The 20,128-nt window shown below is 33.4% G+C and overlaps 1 protein-coding gene across 1 annotated transcript; it reads right to left on the bottom strand.

The window, feature by feature from the left end:
• Positions 1 to 334: 334 nt before the first annotated feature.
• Positions 335 to 6,678, bottom strand: LOC114759308 (E3 ubiquitin-protein ligase At3g02290). The gene is made up of 4 exons (XM_028948475.1): positions 6,421 to 6,678; positions 5,293 to 5,719; positions 4,646 to 4,755; positions 335 to 752 (listed from the first exon to the last, which is right to left on the bottom strand). The coding sequence occupies exons 1-4, from the start codon at positions 6,538 to 6,540 to the stop codon at positions 726 to 728; spliced, it is 684 nt and encodes a 227-aa protein (XP_028804308.1). The 5' UTR covers positions 6,541 to 6,678; the 3' UTR covers positions 335 to 725.
• Between the last annotated feature and the right edge of the window lie 13,450 nt (positions 6,679 to 20,128).

Raw genomic sequence — 20,128 nt, 5'->3', positions numbered from 1 at the left:
TTGAATGCGTACGTTTTGTGTTGTTTCAGAGCTGTCATGGTAAATGAACCACATGATTCCTTCTCAGATGAATTTGGATAGTTGGCCCAAATATTTTTTAAAAAACGAAAAAACCAGAGAGACATGACAGCTTTCTTATGTGCTGTGAAAATTCTCATTTCTCAGGACGTCTTCTCTCTCTTTTTTTTTCCCGTTTTTTTTTCACACGTAACCAAAAACACTTTCAAACATGTTTCTATTTTTGCCCAGGCAATTCTCCTCTCTCCCTCTCTCTCTCTCCCCCCCCCCCCTTTCTTTTTAATGCAATGAGCCAAAAATAAACACACAGGCCAGATCAATCAGCAATGTCAATATCAATATTAATATTCCCAAGTCATAAATATTTTGACTTCATTCCTTGTACAAAAGAAGATATATGATCTATTAACACTACTGAAAGAAGCACCGAACCAAAGGAAGAAATACAACTCTCAATATTACAAGGCTGTAAACATGTTTCAATTTAACTCATTTTTTCCTTTCCCAAGGTATTATTAAAAATGGAAATGCTGAAGATAGAGAAGCAGGAGATAGAACGTACAACAATGGTTAAGGAAAGTAACACGCTTACTATACAAGAACTTAATCTGTAGTATTCACAATGTCTACACTTGGTATTAATTCTTCCTTTTGCTTTTTGCATCTGGTGGTGGCTTCATCCGCAACACAAGCCTCTTGAAAAAGGATTATGGCGTTTCATCAAATTCCATCTCCTATACATAACCAAGAATACAAATCAACCATCATTCCATGAATGGGTTTTCACTTTCCAGGGCAATATTCAGCTCATCAATCAGAAATTCACTTTGTTAGCAGCCATAGAGAATATCAGACACTAGACACCTAAGGCTATTTCAGTTTGAGTGATAAGAGTAGAATGGGATGGGGGTATATGCAAGTCTAAGATTCAATCCCTCCTGATGTAACAACTCTCTCTCTCTCTCTCTTTCTCATTCACACACACACACACTGACACAGAGAGAGTCAGATTTTTTGCTCTCATAACACTTGCTCAAAAATCAAAGTCACTTGTATGCATAAATGCGATAAATTATCCCAGTTTCTTACTTCCGCCTCTTGTTATCAAAATATTTAATGATATAAGTGATTGCACGTCTAGGAAGCATTGACACTTCAAAAAAATAAATGAACTTCCTATATTATACATCAATCAATGTCAATAGAAAACATAAGATCTATAGCAAATAACACTATTAAAATCTTCTGAATGATGTGACTCATTTCTTAAACTCCTCACAATATCTGATGACTCGTCTAATTTGTGCGAAACGCGACATCTATCAAATCAAAAGCTGGACATTTCACACATAGTTTGTGCCACAATGTCCATGTTTCAAAGTGTTTGTCCATATGTTGTAGACCCCGCTGTAAGAACTTAATATGCACTAGTATAGGGAATGTGGGTGGAAGTCAATCAAAGTGAAGAACTTGCAACTTCAACTCATGCAACAAACCTTCTCATTACACCATGACGTATAAATTAGTATTCAAACCCAGTTTCCTATGCAAAATTTTTACTATAAATTGAGGAACGGAAATGGAATTCTAATATCATGCAAGTTAGGTTTGCAACTATGCATTGGGGGAGCATTTGGGTGCATAACAAATAAAAATAAATAAATATTTTAAGAATATATTTTTTGGATTACATATGGATAAGCTAAAGCTAGAAGCAAATAGCACCCACAACTTCTCACCAACAAAGGTGAGTGTTTCGTGTCACTAGGTCATATGGCCATTGGCATCTTCTACATACTAAGGTAAAAATATTATATATTTTATGTACTTTTAAAAATTTAAATCAAGTCCTCGAGCAAATTTAAGCTTCCGTATCTGGTTCTACAGTAGAAACAGGAAAAGGGGTAGAAACATAAAAAGAAAGCAAGAAAAGGGCTGGTGTTTTAGAGAGGCTAGATCCCATTCCCTCCCACAATTATTGCCGAATTTTCTGCCTACCCACTCTCTCTCTCTCTCTAAGCCCCCCATTTATAACCTCTAGATCCAACTGCTGTATAATGATGCTACAATGCCAAAAATTAATCACAATGCTATAATGCCAAAAGCATAGCGCTTACATATCAAACATTGCTTCAAGCTTGGTGGCGTTACCACTGAGTCCTCCAACTTTCCAATATTAATATTTTATGGCACATTGGTATTGTTTGCAAGATCATTTTATAGGAATAAATATTAATATCAGTTAAAATTAAATATATTACTTAAAAACAAACGACATGAACCATAAATAGACAAATAAGATGTTTATTTAAATTATCCGCACCATACCTCCTGCCAAATATAGTGTCTAGAGGCACACCAGATGCTCCTCGTCCAAAGGGTGCCAGATTTTAATTCCAATAAGATAATCTTATAAAAGAACAAATATATTCAGAAATTTTACAGGGGAAAATTGCATTACCCAATGGCAGTTCACCAGAATTTGAAGTTCTCTAACACATAAAGAACTCGGTGACACTTTCAAGATGAAAAGTGCAACATATGAATACAATTCTTTTTACAATGTAGCATTTGACAACTTTTTATCCATATTAAATTGTTTGAAATCTGACATAGTTCCTCAAACAGCCTTCACATGTCCCACACCCACCCTTATAGATCATTCACCAAGCCTTTTACAAGCTCACACAGCGCCGTCAACCCAAAACTCCTAACAACATTCTATTTCATAACCAGCTCTTGCTTGACTTTGGGTTGGGGGGGGGGGGCGTTTCTAAAGCCCAATAACCTTATCACTGGTGGGATAAAAATTTAATTCAATTATTTAAATAATCAATCAAGTGGTTAGAACTTTCCATGTGGCGGTTTTCTTTTGTTTTTTTTTTTTTTGGGTTTTGTTTTTGAATGAAGCCATATGGAATTTCATGATGGGCTAGCACATTCAAAGATGCCAACACAGAGAACATGCCGAATTTATACTCAAGGGCACAGAGGTACAAGCCAGTAGAAAAGATCTTAGGTCATAGAAATTTCCAAATGGACTTTGAGTCTATCATTGATTGATTTATCGGGCTTAATCGAATTCCCCATGAACATTTTATCTGGATGATAGAACCAACAAACTCAAGGATCACTAGTAGGCTCAGCGTTCAATCTACAGGTTTCCATAGTTACACCAGCATCAAATTTAGAGTTGAAACATCAACAAATGGAGCCTAAGAATGATAAACTGGTGGCCAGGCTTTGCATGTATGCAGTGTAGATATTGTAGCAGCGGCAAATCAAATGGATAGGTTAAGACTTGGGAAACAGCACAAAAAGTTATGCAGCTTATACAAGTAATAAAGCAAGAGGAAAAGGTTGGGAGCTGGGACTTTTATATAACTAAAACAATAAGGCAAGTAAATCATAGATATAAGTGAGGATTGAATAAAACCTTAGCTCATGGGCAAGCTAAAATCCAGTCTTAATTGGTTAAATTTAACCGCCAACACTCAATTCTTCAAAACGGTTCACACGCAGTTTCTCTTTTTAACTGAGTTGTTTATTTTACATTTAAAATCTTCCTGCTAGAACTTTAATAGAACTATATTTTAACTACCTATCCATAAGAAACAAGGGCTAAAACCAGGAAACTGCTCACTAATCAAACTCTGCCACTCAACGAACACCACATAATGATAATATGCCTAATATGACTCGGAAAATAGAAATTATATGGAAGTACTGAATTAAGAACCCAGCCCCTACATGCCCACTTAAAACTCAAATACTTTCAAAGTCTGCATCTTCATGTTCAGAAGGAGGATTCTCGTATATAGCAGGAAAAGATGTCAACGCATACAAGCCTAGAAATTCACGTTAGTTTCAAAAGTAGCTGACTATAAAGATTTATCATATAACTGTTCTTGCACCAACGAAATTCTGATAGTGAAGTGAAATGGAGGAAATAATTTGTGACAGACTAATTCCACATGCTTAAGTGCAAAAACCTGCATTTTAATTGGGAAAAAAATGTGGAAATCGCCGAACTATATGATTCCTATAAATTCTAAATATATTCATAAGTGAATCAGCACGTAAAACTGTTGATAAATTACTAGTGGCAATTAGAAAGAAGGGGAATAAGTATATTAGGAGAAAAGGCAAATATAAGTCAAAATTGATCATGTAAACTCCTAAATGTACACTAATGAATTGAAAACAAGCAACAGTTCCCTTTGATATTCATGCCTAGCTTTCAAGAGACCACAGGCACTTAAGAAACAAAATTATAAATTACTTAATTGCTGCACATCTAATTAGCCTAGTTTATGGTTTTCTACTCTTCTGTTCCATTCTTTCTCTGTTTTTTTGTTTTATAAATTTTAGGTAGGGGTGCAATCTCAACCCAAGTCAAAGACAGGGTGCTTGATCCAGCTGCACCATTCTTTTATTTCTAAAGAAGGGTGCCTTATCTTCCTCTTCTCTAGGTTCTCCCACAACAGGACCTCTTTTTATGTAAAACATATTTATAAAGATAATTAAGCATGCAGTTTAAGAGTCTTTATTCATTCTATGCTTGTCGCCGGTGAAATGCCAATCATTACAGCAAGAAAAAATTCACAAACCAAAGGAGGAAAAGTACCTTCCCACACACTGGACAGTTTTCACTTCTCTCCATCCACTCATAGATGCAACCAAGATGAAAATGGTGAGAGCATTTTGTCATTATCTTTGGATTCTCTTGGGTATATTCTGCAAGCAAAAGAAATATTGTAAAACCATCAGAATCTTCAGATCCCATTTTAGTAATAAAGAATTTGCCAGCATCAACAACTTATTCATTGAAACAACGATCATATGTCATGAAGTTGAATACTAATTTCAAACCCTAGCAGGTTCCTGAGTTTCTTAAGCAAAGGTTAAATTCTAAGTCAATGCTTCTTCAGAAGTGAAATGTTACTCCTTTCCTTCTTTAAAATCAACTAATGGAAGACCAAAACAAAACCATTGAGAGAATCATATTTCATTTTCTGAAAACGATATGCATACTTTACTGATTCAAACATCTTTTAAAACTTTTACGAATTGAGAATAAATTAAATTACGTGACAGAGGTCAGAGTCACAAGAATGAATGAGTGTTCCATACATCGTCCAACATAAGTATAAGAAAAAAACAAGTCAAAGGCCGGACATTCAGTTTTCTCGCTCCATATCAAGACATGCACCAAAACATTCGATGCTATCATCATGAAGCTTCAAACAAAAATTCCAGATTTAATATCTCTACCTTCAAGACATGTTGGACAAACATCTTCATCTTCTAATGGTGCATAGACCGCCGCAGCTCCAGGTGTATATTTTGCTGATGAAAGTCTTAGTGAGGACTTAGAAAGGTATTCCTTTGATCCATTTTCACAGGCACATTCATTCCATTTGTCTCCCATACTCAATGAGTCTGAATCCACATCTAGATCACTTCTTAGAGGTTGTGATTCCTCATTTGAATGACTTGAACCCTTCTCACGTCTTGAAACTAGTCCATCACGTTGCGAGAGAAAATACCTAGAGTCTGCGTCATATGGCAAAGGCCGGGGAGGAGCACGGTACATCCCTGATAATGAACTATCCAGGGATGCCGTAGAAGTCATAGATGCTGCCCCCTGGACGGATGAAGAAATGGAATGCACTTCACGCCTACGAAATACTGTATTATACTGAAATTGGAAGTATGGAAAAATGTTATATTTATATTGTAGATATGTAGCTCTAATCAATGAAAAATACCTCACCATGAAAGATAGATCTACCAGTTAGGATTAAGATATCTTTTTAAAAAAGAAAGTGAACGATAATTAATGTCAGTGACCAATGATACTGCAGATTTGCCACTAAAACGCTCTCAAAAAACAGAGAAAATTAATCAAAAAGCAATAAACATATTATCTCTGTCTCTCACAGACTTGATTTGTGACTTTAATAGGACAACCTGAAAAGCATTAGAACCTCATATAGCAAACTTATCCCTCCTACAATAGGCTTACAGGCAACTTTAATTAAAGGCGCACTTCAACAACAAATCTTCTTCATTAGCATACATGCTTATATGTGGCAAATAGAAAGCCATGATGTCTACGCATATTTTTATGACTTGAGGAGTGACAGAATGCAAGCAATCTACCTGCAAGTGCAATGGCCTTTCCTTGTTATAGACAAATGAACAAAAAGATGTACATGTGCACCAATGCTTAAAACAACCAGAGGCATGATCCTAGAGAAAATATGACAGACAGGCATTCTACTCCATAGAGATACAGGAAAAAATGGTGCATGATCAAGTCATTAGGGAAGGCATCAGATTCAAATTCTGAAACATGAGACAGAGAAGGGAGAAAGAGGCTAGGATTAAAAGACATACCACATTCAAAAAGTTATGTATGAAGCAACTGAAGCACATGCAATTTCTATATACAGAACTATTTGGATTTACATAATCTTCAAGATTCTCAACACTTAAACAACCACAAACAGAACCCATTGTGCCAGCTTCTGCGTCTTCCTTAAAATTTTCCCACTCCCCAACTAATCAACAAAAATATTTGGTGCTACATGCAGGAGATGAGAAAAAGTGAGGGCCTCCAACAGCAACAAGATTTGATAAATAAGGAGAGGGGATTCTAAATTTCCAGAAGCCCCACCGCGTCCGCAAACCAGGACCCTCCCTCTTCCATTTCAGATGCCCCCGTAATATGGATTAGCAGCCTGTTTTATCTCTCTCACCTGCAAAAGAAGCCACAATTGCATACAAATGCTCAGTGAAACAGACGGGAAAAGCTATAGCGGCTGTCATTCAGAGCTAAGATTTACTTTTGAAGGACCAAAGACTGGTATCGAGCAATGCAGGTTTTGATCGAGGGATAACGCAACATATACTTCGCTAGAAAATTGGGGGTGTGATGGTAGTCGAGGATACAGCTAAAAAATTATAAATTGAAAGAAGACAATAAGATATTAAAAAGAAGAAGAAGAAGAAATAGAGAATAAATGCTCTAAAATTACCCAAAAGTTGTGGAATCTTTTACCACAACCGACAAATCAATGACACATTTTCCTTCAAATTTTGGAAAAACTGATTCTTTACTTCACTGATGAACAGTGACGATGCATCAACTAACAGTAAAAATAATTGATTGTCCTTCTGATGGCTCATCACAACCGCTGATTCACCCAATATGTCGACAGAAAATAAGCAGGCGAAGCATGATCATCCCATACATGGAAAATTAAGGGAAAAAATTAAAGAAAAATCACATTCGATTTGTCTACTTCGACACTTCAACTTTCCATCAAAGAAGAAAGATAGACCCAACCCAACGAAAAATCAAAACACCCATTCGAGTTATCACATTCAAAATCATCATCGCAAGCAAGAAATCCAACTGTGACACCGAGATATTTGAAAAAGGTACCTCAGTTAGAGAGGGAGAGGTTAGAGGTGGAGAGAGGAGAAAAAGATTCAATTTGATCTTCCGTGGATGCAACACAACAGAGTTACACAGAAAGACTTCGAAATCAAGTGAACTGAATTGAATTCACATCATTGGAATCTAAAAGAAACTAGACGCGTGTCGGTTTACGGATTATTGGGCCAGAACAGTAATAAATTCAGTGAAATCGAATCCCTCTCACCGTCTCTTCTGCTATTGCGGGGCTTTGGTTTGGTGAGTGAATGGATGAATCTAAGCCAATCTTCATGTGCAAAGAAGCCTGAAAGCGAAAGCCAGTGCCACTGCCACTTTTATTAAATTCCAATGATGGCATAAGTTGCGGCACTGCGCGTATATACAGTACAAGCCCTAACTAACGTTATTTCTAAGTGCGTACGTTGGACAAATACGAGTCCTATTAGGCCATTAGGTGTAGGATTTCCATCACTGTGGAATACATGGTCGTCTGGTCTGGTAACCTGTCATCAATTTCCAGCTGCCGAGCAAGTCAACCAATATACTCTCTCTGTTTTTTTTTCTTTTTCTTTTTTCTTTTTGCCCTTTTCGCCCAACATTTTTTTTTTCCCTGTGAATGACTCGCGCACCATTATAAGGATTCGACTCAGGACATCACACTCTTGAAAAAAAAAAAGAAAGGATTAAAAAAGGCTTAACGTGAGCTAGTTATGATGCCCCAACCCAATATACTTAGAGATAATGTACCAAACACAAAAGTATACTTGTATATAGGATAGGATGGGGGCAACCCCATCCCAATCCCATCTCGTATTTAAGAGAGGACACTTTTTTTTCTTGTGTTCTGTCTCATTTTGATAAAGTCTAATCTTGATCGAGACAAAATATAATGAGAATAGTATAAAGATGTACCATTTTTTGATTTTTTTTGTATTTGAAAACTAATTGTACATGGTTTTCTTAAACTCTAATTGGTACGAGAAAAATGGAGGGAGCAGTATCAAACCAAAATACTTAATAAGTATTAGCTCTCCCTGAAAAGGAAGTGATCTAGCCGCACCTTCCAGTACGACTACCTTGTTACGACTTCACTCCAGTCACTAGCCCTGCCTTCGGCATCCCCCTCCTTGCGGTTAAAGTAACGACTTCAGGCATGGCCAGCTCCCATAATGTATAGGAGGATACAAAAAAATTTTAATTTGCATGATTTAAAAAATTTAAAAAGTGGGACTAAAATCTTTTAACTAGTTTTGTTTACTCTTTAGTTTTCATCAAAATTCTATAACATCACTTTTCACCAAAAGAAAAATTATAACCCTACTTTTCCAATTTTTTTTAATGGAGCGATCATTAAAATTTTTCCTCTTGTCCAATTCTCTCGTACCAAGCATACCAAACATAGTTAGAGTTAATAAAATAGCTCTGATCCGATGGATATTCATGGTTCCCCAATTATCTCCCAAATTAACTTCTATGGAGGGCGTTTGGCATCTTCATGATCTGGCCTGGAACAAGCAAAACTTCTTTGGATCCCTCTTTGCAAGCTCAGTTTCTACACCAAACTCAACTTTCCTTTGGCTTGCAAGTCATGGAAACACGTTGTTGCAGTAACGTCTTCCTTCACTAATGCTGAGACAAAGGAAGTTTATGGCTTTCATAAAGGCTACGCGATCGTTAGTTTCGATTAATATTTAATGTCTGGTTTGTTTTATGTCTAGTGTGCTTGATTTCCTTATCTAGCTAGTCCGTTTGTTTCTCTATGCATGTTTATTATTCGTTTTCTGATGCTGTCGTATGAGGCTGTTGTTGGTTTTCCGTAGCTTTTATGGTCAAAACTTTGAATTCTGGATCTTCCTTCCAGTTGCGTTTGCAACATCCTTTGGGATATCCTATCCGAGCCCTTCACCCTGCTGGCTCATCTAGGTAGTCATCACCACACACTCTCTGCAGTGTAAAGTTAGTTCTTCGCCACCTACATCGTTTCCGGCAATGTTCTTTGCGTGCAGCGTCTGAAATGAAATGGTAAATTAGCTCATGCTTTTTTGTGCTTGTTTTCGTTTAGTTGTGGTTGTTGTCTTATGCTTTCATGAGTTTTATTGCCCCTTTGATTTACTTATATAAGTACTTATAAATACATTTTACGTAAGTTGAGATAAAACTCTTCTCACATGTAGTATTTATACTTTTTTTTTTTTTTTGCTTTGAGTGATTGTCTTTTGGAAAAGAGTAGTATATACACAAGTCCTTACTTTACATTAATTTTTTAAGGCATTTAATTCCAAAAAGTCAATGGTTTAATTCAAAAGGACTTCTTCACCATGATCCTATGGGAACACGTCGCATCCTAGCGGGGAACAATCCAAAATGCACGTTTAAAACCGCATCACTCTTTCCGAGTGATTAAGCCATAAGTGACTTTTAATATTTTTATTAGAATAAAAACATTTTAAAACTGTTGGCAAAATAAAAATAAAAATTAAAAGAATTAAGATGCGAAAGTAACCAATATACCCCTGTGCACAGAAATTACAAAATTGTAGAATACTCACATTAAGTTTTTTATATCTATTATATTAAGTTTTCCGATCATATATAAAATTATGTGTCCTAATTTTCAAAATATTAGCATTTAATGATAAATTCATATGAAACAAAAACAACATATGATCATATGTAATTAGAAAGCTTGACATAGTAAATATAAGAAATTTGATCAAAGTTTTTTAGCTAGACGTAAAAGTAAACATGACCCTTCTAAAACAGAACAAAACTCCCATCTTGATTATGTGTATTTTAGCAATTAGGTGAACTATATGATTGCAAATATACTTCATAAGTACCTTTGCCCCTTAAGTCAAATTAAAAAATTGCACGCTTATTCTCTTTAATTTTTTGCTAACAATTTCACGATATTTCAATATTAAATATATTTTCTTCTTATCTTAGCTTCCAATGTCAATATTGAATAAACGTAAAACATTGTAACAAATCATTGGTATAGAACTTTATAAAAGGAATCACAAAGTCACTCATTCAAATGTTTGATACATGGGGACCTAGGGAGTACATCATGAAAGGGGCCGGGCAAGGATCCTTTTGGCCAGGTCTTTTTCTTTTGACCAAAAATTATGGATTTGAGACAGGAGCATTATGGGATTATACATTATTTAATTCCATTTCTATTAATCTACTATGCATATTAAACAAAATGCATAAAAGCATTATATTTATCTTTTTTCGACATGCCAAATGCGGAATTTTTGTTATAATTTTAATTCATAACTCCTTTCCTCTTCCTATTTTTTTTTAAATGCTTTCCATCATACCAAATTCGGGAAGCTTTTGGAAAGACTGAAAAAAAAAATACTCTATATACTAATATAAAATCAAGAAAAAATGAATCTTTTAGTACTTTCACTTTTGACTCAATCTCATAACTCCTTTCACTTTTAGTATGATTTGATACGAGTCAGTTTGTGAACTTTTGACTCGCTCAAAACTCAATCCTTATCTTTTCCCACTTTTTTAGAAAATGATCCTTATTAGGCATTGATGTGGCTGCCAAATCACCACCCCCATCATCTTCAATCTCCTTATATGTAAGAAAGCTCAACGATTTTTTTACAGCAATTTAATTTGCTTGAAAAAACAACATGAAAATCACCATTTCGATCATCTTTGACCGCACAATTTGGCGATAACCTTCACCATATAGACATACACATGAGGGAGGAGAGTTCATTGCTTGTTACTAAGGCCGAAGGAGAAACTATGGACGTATAATTGAGCAGTAAGGGCTCATCTTCCCTTAACTAAGGTCGGGGGTTCGAGTTTCGCTTGGGCATGGAAAGCGTTAAATTCCCTGGCCAGCTATCCCATCCTTTGAGGTGCCTACAATTAGCGAATTCGGATTAGTCAGGGCCGTTGATATACCTAAAAGACGGTCTGTCTAGGATATTGGATGGGTCACCCAACAAAAAAAAAAAGGCCAAAGGAGAAGGAATCTGTTAGACATTTGGTGGATTAGGTCCGAGCTCAAGAACTTTAGGGTCCAAAATACAATTAACTAAGAGTTTGGGGTTAGTATTCATAAAATACCCTTTATTCATCCAAATAATACGAGGGAACAATTATAGCACATATTTTTTGAACAAATGGGTTCCCAAGATAAAGGAAAAAGTGGATGCATTAATTGATTAATACAAGCCTCGATTAGTAGCAAAGGGATACACTTAATAGGAAGGTATAGATTATGAGGATACTTTCTCACTTATTGTGTGTTTCAATTTAATAAGACTTATTTTGATAATAGTAAACAGTTTAGACTTAGAGAATTACATCAAATAGATTAAATTAGCTTTCCTAAATGGTGATTTAGATGAACAAATCTATATGCAACAATATAACATCCTGGGTTTTTAATCATGAGGTTTGGAGACTACTAAGTTTGAATTTGGATAATTAAGTTGGTTAATCTTTTAGTCTTGAGGTTAATTAAGACATGGAAATATAAAGGATGATGATTGAGACCAATATCTCTATACTTTTATGAGTATTCTTGGAAATTAGGTGTTTTCAAGAGTTAAATGATCTTGCTTTTGATTAATTCCTTTTGTATTGGAAAATAGACATCTCAAACTTTTCAAAAATACCTAATTTGTAATTTTTGGAGATTTATGAAATTAGTTATGAATTTTCAGAGCCAAACCTTTTTATATGTGTTTTTTGCTACATGTTTGCTATAGCAAATAACATTGTATGTTGATCATGTCATTTTTTAGACGTTCACTGGATGTTCGTTGTGGCGATCAACATGGATCGTTCACATTTGCCAGTCCATATTGTTCGCTAGACGTTCACTATAAGGAATGCGTTGATATTTAATTTTATAAATCTGTTTTAGACGTGATTTTTAGAAGGTTTTGGGAGGAAAACTCATGAGACTTTGCTAGGGTTTGGCATTTTCAGCCTAAGGGAGTATATTTGAGCTTTCAAACATCAAAATAAGTAGTCCTAACATCATTTTTACTATTTTCTCTTAGATTTATGAAATTTGAGATAGTTGAAATCAAAGATTTATGATGATTTTTGAATGGGCTAAGGTTTTCACCGAATCTGTTGGATTTAAATGACTCATGGACTAGATTAAGAGTTTAATTAGTGTAGTTTTGTTGGATTCAAAGTTATATGGAATTTTGAGCTAGGATTTGATTTTTTTTTGAGTTAGATTTTGTTAAGTCATGATAATATGATAGTTTGAATCAAGGTTTGATGATTGGGTTATACTATTATAAGTTAGAATTGATATTTAATTGGTTTAAATTGTTGATAGAACTTGAAATTTTCAAATAGGTATTTTGAAGCTTAGAACCTGAGGGTGAAATTGGGAATTTTGCTCAAATTGATTAATTTGATGTGAATGAATGATTTAGATGAGTCAATTAAGTTATTAAGAATCTGAGTGTAGTGTTGGAATGGTTAGATTGTGATTATGACAAGAGTTGGGCTCTGTAAGAAGTTTAAGTCTTTATGTTTGTTGTGAACGACTCTATTAATTATGAATTAATATGTAGTTACTTGTGATTATTGTAGATTAATTATAAATTGTTGGTTTGAGCATGAGGCTTGGTTTGATTGTGATATTGCATAGCTTTGTTAAAAGGAAACTACTTTCGACTTATTATGCATGCTTGAATGATGTTGTGAGTGATTTTGGATTATATTAAATTTGTCAAATTGCCATTAGGCTATTATTTAAGCCATGAGATATATTATTGTTGAAATTACCTTGAAATACTTTACGTTATTAAAATATAACTACGAAACTATGATATCATAAACTTGTCTTGTGAGACATGATTTTATTGAGAAATAGTTTTATGGATTTACGTTAATGAATGAAATTAGAATTCTTGATTTTGGCAAAAAATATGAAAAGTGATTATCTTGTTGATAAATAATTACTGTATAAATATATTGAGTAATGATAATAGGGGATGGTGAACGTCATTTTGATGGGAGATATAAAGGGGTGTAATATTTTATAAAAAAGAGGAATCAAGGTGGTGGACTTCCAGATGTACACTGGTTGATCCTTTGACCCTTTTTGTGTGTTTTAGGGCATATGGCACTCGGTTAGTGGACTAGAGGGGGAACTCATAGTCCGATCTTATGCTCTATAGATTTTGGTCAGTTCACATCACTTGATCTATGAGCTCGTTATGTTGAGTTACTAATCATATAGGTGAGTATCAGCCCATGGTTTTAGTTAGAGAAAATAAGGTGAGAAGAAATAAGGTAGAATTGAGATTAAACTATTCTACTTTGATATATGTGTAACCATATGACAACTATGAATATTATTATTTTTGTAATTGTTACACTTAATACTTCTCAAGCACTTATTTATATGTCTAATGAGTAAGATTGTTGGTTATTGAGACTTTAGTCTCATCTCGTGATTTAACATTTTCAGGTGACAACTTTGGCGCTGGTCTATCAGGGAAGGCATCGAGAGCTTAGCTATCAAGTTCATCTTGTATAGCTTCTTTTTGTTATGTGATGGGTATTTGTATATTGCTACATAAGGTTTATTTTGCATACTTTGATTTATTTGACTATTTATATTAACTATATACTTTTGATAAATGGTTACTGGAGTAAATGCTGGTAGAAGGTTAAAGACCTTTAGGTATTCAGTTGTGCTTGTAAACTGTGAATCCACATATCTTTTGAAAATATTGGAGTACTATTGGCTTGAGAAGTTATAAAAAGTATTATTCAAAAAATTCCTTATTATGGGCTTGTAATTAAATGTAACATGCTTGGCTTCATAATACCCAAGGCTTAGTTATTATGAAATATTGTTACTCTTGGTTTATATGCGACTATTGTAATAAAAATCTAATATCCATAATAGCTTTCAAAGGTTTTATTTTGATTCTTTTCTATTATAGATAAGTATTAAAAGATGAGTTAATCTCAATTAATCATGATAGATATTTTCAAAAATTAGTTTAATTCTTTTCTATTATGGTTAGCCTTTCTTGTGATTCAAATGTTATACTAGATTTATTTTCTATCATAATTAGCGTTATTAAATGGTGATTTAAAAAAGTTAGTCATCGAGTCAAAAGAACTGTTGTTACAAACAGCTTGTTGGTTTTATTAAGAAAGATACATTTATGGACTAAAGCAGTCATCCAGACAATGGTATTTGAGGTTTCACAAAGCCATAACCTCATACGACTTCAAAATGATTCAAGAAGATCACTATGTCTACATAAACCGGTTTGACAATAATTTTGTGATGTTATCCTTTTATGTACACGATATACTATTGGCTGAAAAATAATCTAAAATTTGATAATAGCTATTAAAAAATGACTATCATCAAACTTTGAAATGAAGGATATGAGAGAAGCAGTGTATATTATTGGAGTTAAAATCCAAAGAGATCGCACAAAGAGAATCCTCTCTCTTTCCTAAGAAAATTATATCAAGAAAATTCTTGAGCAGTTCGATATGAAAAATTATAGTCCCTTAGACACCTCAGTAGTTACAGGAATAATACTAAGTCTTGACATGTGTCCCAAGATAGAGTCAAACAAGAAGAAAATGCAAAGAGTTCCTTATATTAGTGCTGTTGGTAGCCTAAGGCATGCAATAATATGCAAAGACCATATCTTTTTTTCATAGTTGGATTAGTAAGTACATTTTAAGCTAACCCAGGTAAAAGACATTGGAACGCAGTGAAAAGAATTCTAAGATACTTGAAGGACACATCAGATTATGCATTGTGCTACCAGACAAGAGATCTACTCCTAGTTGGATACTCTGACGCTAATTTAGGCGAAGATGGTGATGAGAGAAGATAGATTTCTGGTTATACCCTCTGTTGAATAGTAGCATCATATGTTGGAGTAACAAAAACCAAACATGATTGCCCTACATACAATGGAAGCTGAGTTCATGGCATGCATTATAGCAGTTCAAAAGGCAATGCGGCTTAAATGGTTTATAGAGCACCTTAGATTTGGAAATGAAAGTACAAATTTGAATTGGTGCACTGTGACAATGCTGCAACCATAGCTTACACTAAAAACCTTAATATCATAGCAAGACAAAGCATATAGATGTTAAGTGCATTTGTGAGAGACTATATAGCACATAAAGTTATCGCTTTATAATACATAGTAACAAAATGTATAGTTGTTGATTTCTTAACCAAACCAATATCAAGAGAATTATATGAAAAACATGTGAAAGTGCTTGGCATGCGAAGAATGTAAAATTACAAAACTTATAAGACGTGATTATGTTTTAAAGAAATTATTATTTTATCATCATTCTATGTTACATAGTAGTATATAATATCTAGTAGGCCATACATGCTGATAAAATTGACTCTCACACATGGGCAATTGCCTTTGACACTAAAGAAAAGTGTGCAAAGATGAGACTTGTATGTTTATCAGTAAACCAGTAACAAACATTGATTGTAATATGCTAAATTTTATTCTAGGATTTATGCCAAAAAAACTAAAATAATAATTAATTAATTAATTAATAATAAAAACTTTCCAATGAAATTTCAATAGAAAGTTTGGAAGAAATTTATTAGGGGGAAGCTCCTTCTAAATAAATGTTTGAGGGGTGATATATACCCCCACACTTCGTTCTTTCTTTCCCCAGGTGCTAGAGGGAAAAGAAAAAGAGAATGAGAGAGAGTAAGGAGCAGGTCTTCAATTTTTGTGAAGAAGAGGGTAAGTTTTGGAGATAATTTAGAAATATAAAATTACTTTTTTTCATTAAACTTTCTTTATAAATATTTTCTATATATTTTAAGTTTTCTAATGATGGTATTACTATAGTAACTAGAGAAAATTTGAAATTTAGGTAAAGAGTAAGTATTGAGTTTTGACAATAAATGACTGTAGGAATTTAGAGGTAAATGAATAGTTAATTTCAATTGGTTTAGATTTGCCCATTTATTGGTTTTAGTATTTAAATTAATTTATCTAGTTGAAAAAATTGTTATATATGATATATATCATATTTTTACCACTTAAAATTAAGTTAAATAATTTATTTGGGTTGTTTAACATATTATTGAGATTTTAGTTGGTTTAAAATATTGAAAATGCTGAGTTTATATTATTAGACAATTTTTTGATGTTGAAGCTTAACTTATAAATTAAGAATTTTATACAATGGAATGAAATTAAATTAAATTAGAAATTTAACTAAAATATATAAGCTCAATTAATTAATTGATTAGCTTATATTAATATGTGGTCATATTAATTGTGTAAATTAATTATTGGTTGAGTAAGAGATTGGCCTTATGGCAATCCTTATTATTGCTTTGGCGAGAGGTAACCATTTTTCACTTGTTATATGTGCTAATATGTTATTTGTGAATATTTTGTTATTTTCAAATAATGATGCGCTATTTAGAACTTGAGTAGATATATTATACTTTATAAGCTGTGAAAATTATGTTGTGGGACTTTTGTAATTGTGACTAAGTCGTTTGGAAAAATATATTATTTATATCTTATGAATTATACTGAAAAAAGATTGAGGTATTTCTCATTATATCGTGAATGATTAGTTGATATTTGAATTTCGAGTTGAGTCCTGTTTTGTCACGTAGTAAGGGTGCCATTGGTACATATTGGTTGGCTTCTTTCGTCCTCCCATAACAAGAGATATGCCTTTGTGACTTCTTATTCATCCTCCAAAGTAAGGGATATGCCTATATGTCTAATTAATCTCCTATAGTGAGGGATTGACTTATGTGGTTTGTGTATTGCCCCTATAGTGAGGGCTTGGATGATTAAGATTATATTAATATACGTGTTTTATATTTCTATTGATATATCTATATTTCTTGAGAATTAATAACTATCTCACTTGACACTTCACGAGTACTTGTTAGTATATATGATGAGTTGGAAAGTTGGTTATTGAGGCTTTTGTCTTACCCTGTAGTTTTTATTATCTTCAGATGATAGTTCAAGTGATAGTCCATCAGGGAAGGCTTCAAAGGCATAGTGTGCTGTTATAGTTTGTATAGCCTCTTTTCTTTTATTTTATGTGCTGACTTATTATATATTGTCACATAGGGCTCATCGACTCTGATGTTATAAACTAATAATTTTGATTACTGCTATTTGAGAGGAGGGTCATTAAAAGGCTAGAGACCTCTAAGACTTTGCATGTTACATTCTTTTGAAAGCATTGATTTTGATTAATGGACTCCATAACTTATTTTAAAATGATTTATTAGTTCATATGTTTGAAATTATGAGTTTTGTTTGGGTTAATAGTTGAATGGTGTTTTTGGACTTTGGAAGTCCAAGGCCCAAGTTAGTGATTGGTATTGCATGATATAAGTTTATTCCTTTTAACCATTATAGTGATTTTACAATGTTAAGGTTTCTTTTTTTTTTTCTATCATGGTTAATCTTTCGAATAATTATTTGATATAATCTAAATAGGTTTTTGAAAGAACGGTCGCTACATTAATAGGATAGAAAAGAAACAGAAACTATAATCGTCTTGACTAAAGTGTAAGTGTAGCTAGTCAAGATGAGATCCAATAAATGAACATAAATGTAGATCAAATCATGGATGCTCAAATTCATGATGCTTGTGGCTAGACATTAAATTCTTTACAAATTGACATCATATGTGATGATTGGAATAAAGAATTTAGGTTTAGATGGTGGGAGTATCTAGACTCAAGTTTGTATGGTGTTAATAATAAAATTTGAAATTGACACGCACTCTTATGGTATAAGAGTAATGCAGTAGCATGCAATTCATATTGTATGAGCTTAATAAATCAGCAAATAGATCCCTGCTTCATTGCTGTGTGAGTCTCTGGAAAGTACAACACTTCAATTGATGTCCTTTAACTTTGACTTTATCATGAAAATATACTCCAATGCCTACTGCTTTAGCATATAACCTATAATTATGACAAATGTGATCTGATATTTTATGTTAGGAAATCGGCTGATTATAGTAAAATGATATATGGGTGAAAAGAAGATTACTTGAAGTATACACTCCTATACTAGTGTTTGAGATGTGTCCCTCATATTTTTGTTAGTTTCATAAGTATAGATACTATCCATACAAGAAAGGAAATTTCAGTCTTATATTAGCTCGAAAGGGATTAAATTAGCTATAAGGAATGCACATAAGTAAATTTAGGACATCTGAGGTATAACAAATCAAGTAAAAGCTACGCTAAGAAGGTTGTCTTGTACTGGTCTCAGAAAAGAGATTTCTAGTACGAACATCTAAAACAACAACGTCTTGCCTATGACAAGCACTTAATATGAACAAAAGAAAAACAGAGTGGGCTATAGCAACTAATCCACCAAATATGGGTAGGAAATGTTGGATTAGACCTGATTCATTCTTGGTGGATTAGGCCCAAACCCATAAAATTTGAGGTCTAAAATATAATTAATTAAGAGTTTGGGGTTATTGTTTGTAAAACACCCTTTATTCATCCAAATAATAGGAGGGAACAATTATAGCACGTATTTTTCGGATGAAAAACTGCATAGTAGTGTGATTATAAGACCGTGTGTGTGCATAATAAGGCTATTTCGTTATTCTTTCCCCTCTATACTATTTTCTCTCTTGCCTTCCTTCCAAAGTGCACTTGCTGTATAACAATCTTCTGACTCCTCCCTATGATTGAACTGTGTGTGGGCGATCAAGTGAGTTCCAAAATTCCTCATAATCAAGTTAAGAAACAGAGTGTCCAAGTTGTGGGGTATGTGCATTTCATCTTAATTCATCTTCCTCTTTCATGATGGCGAGGAGTTAATTAAAATTAATAGAAGAGTTTAGTAGATAGAGTATGAAATGATGATCAATAGATAGAGATGAAGAAATAATGAAAGAAAGAATATTGAAAGAGGAGAGTCCGATGAGCTTTCTTGCACAAAAGGAAGTTTAAGATGATAGAGATGGTGACTTGGCAGCGACATCAGTGCTTAATAGGATGACCTAGTTATGAGCAGGACTAATAAGGATCATTTTATAAAATTAAAAAAAAAAACATATTGGATGTACGTATATTTTTTTTTTCAATTTTCAATTTGACACCTATGTGTTATTTTTCCTTCTAATTAAAATCTTTAATTTTACTCTATTAATATTGTCAATCCTTGCATAGAGATTAAAAATGCTAATACAACAAATTCACAGGAGCTAATGTTGCAAAAAAAAAAAGTAAAATTAAATGATTTAATTAAAAGAAAAAATACATAGGTATCAAATTAAAAATTAAGAGAAAGTATAGGTATCTCCAATATAGTTTTCCCTATTAAAAATAGGAAAAGATAGGGACTGAGTTTTAATTGAGTTAAAAGTTTAAGGATTGAGTTGCAACAAGTTATACTTAAAACACTGAGTTCCAAGTAAGTTAAAAGTTGACAGATTAAAACATTGATTTTTCCTAAAAACAAAATAAAAAATTGTTGACCATATAAGGAGGAGAATATAAGTTTGAATATCAGGAAATGCACTCATTTAGAGGATTTTAACTTTAACGGTCTCTATCCAATAAAAATGAGTCTTCAATCTAAAATGGCTTGAGGATATTTTGAGATAAAAAAAATTGAGTTATCCCCC

This window comes from Neltuma alba, unplaced genomic scaffold (assembly GCF_004799145.2).
Source record: "Neltuma alba isolate B1F8T4 unplaced genomic scaffold, ASM479914v2 tig00010816_pilon, whole genome shotgun sequence".
Classification (NCBI taxonomy): domain Eukaryota; kingdom Viridiplantae; phylum Streptophyta; class Magnoliopsida; order Fabales; family Fabaceae; genus Neltuma; species Neltuma alba.
This window is presented reverse-complemented; position numbering and strand designations above follow the sequence as displayed.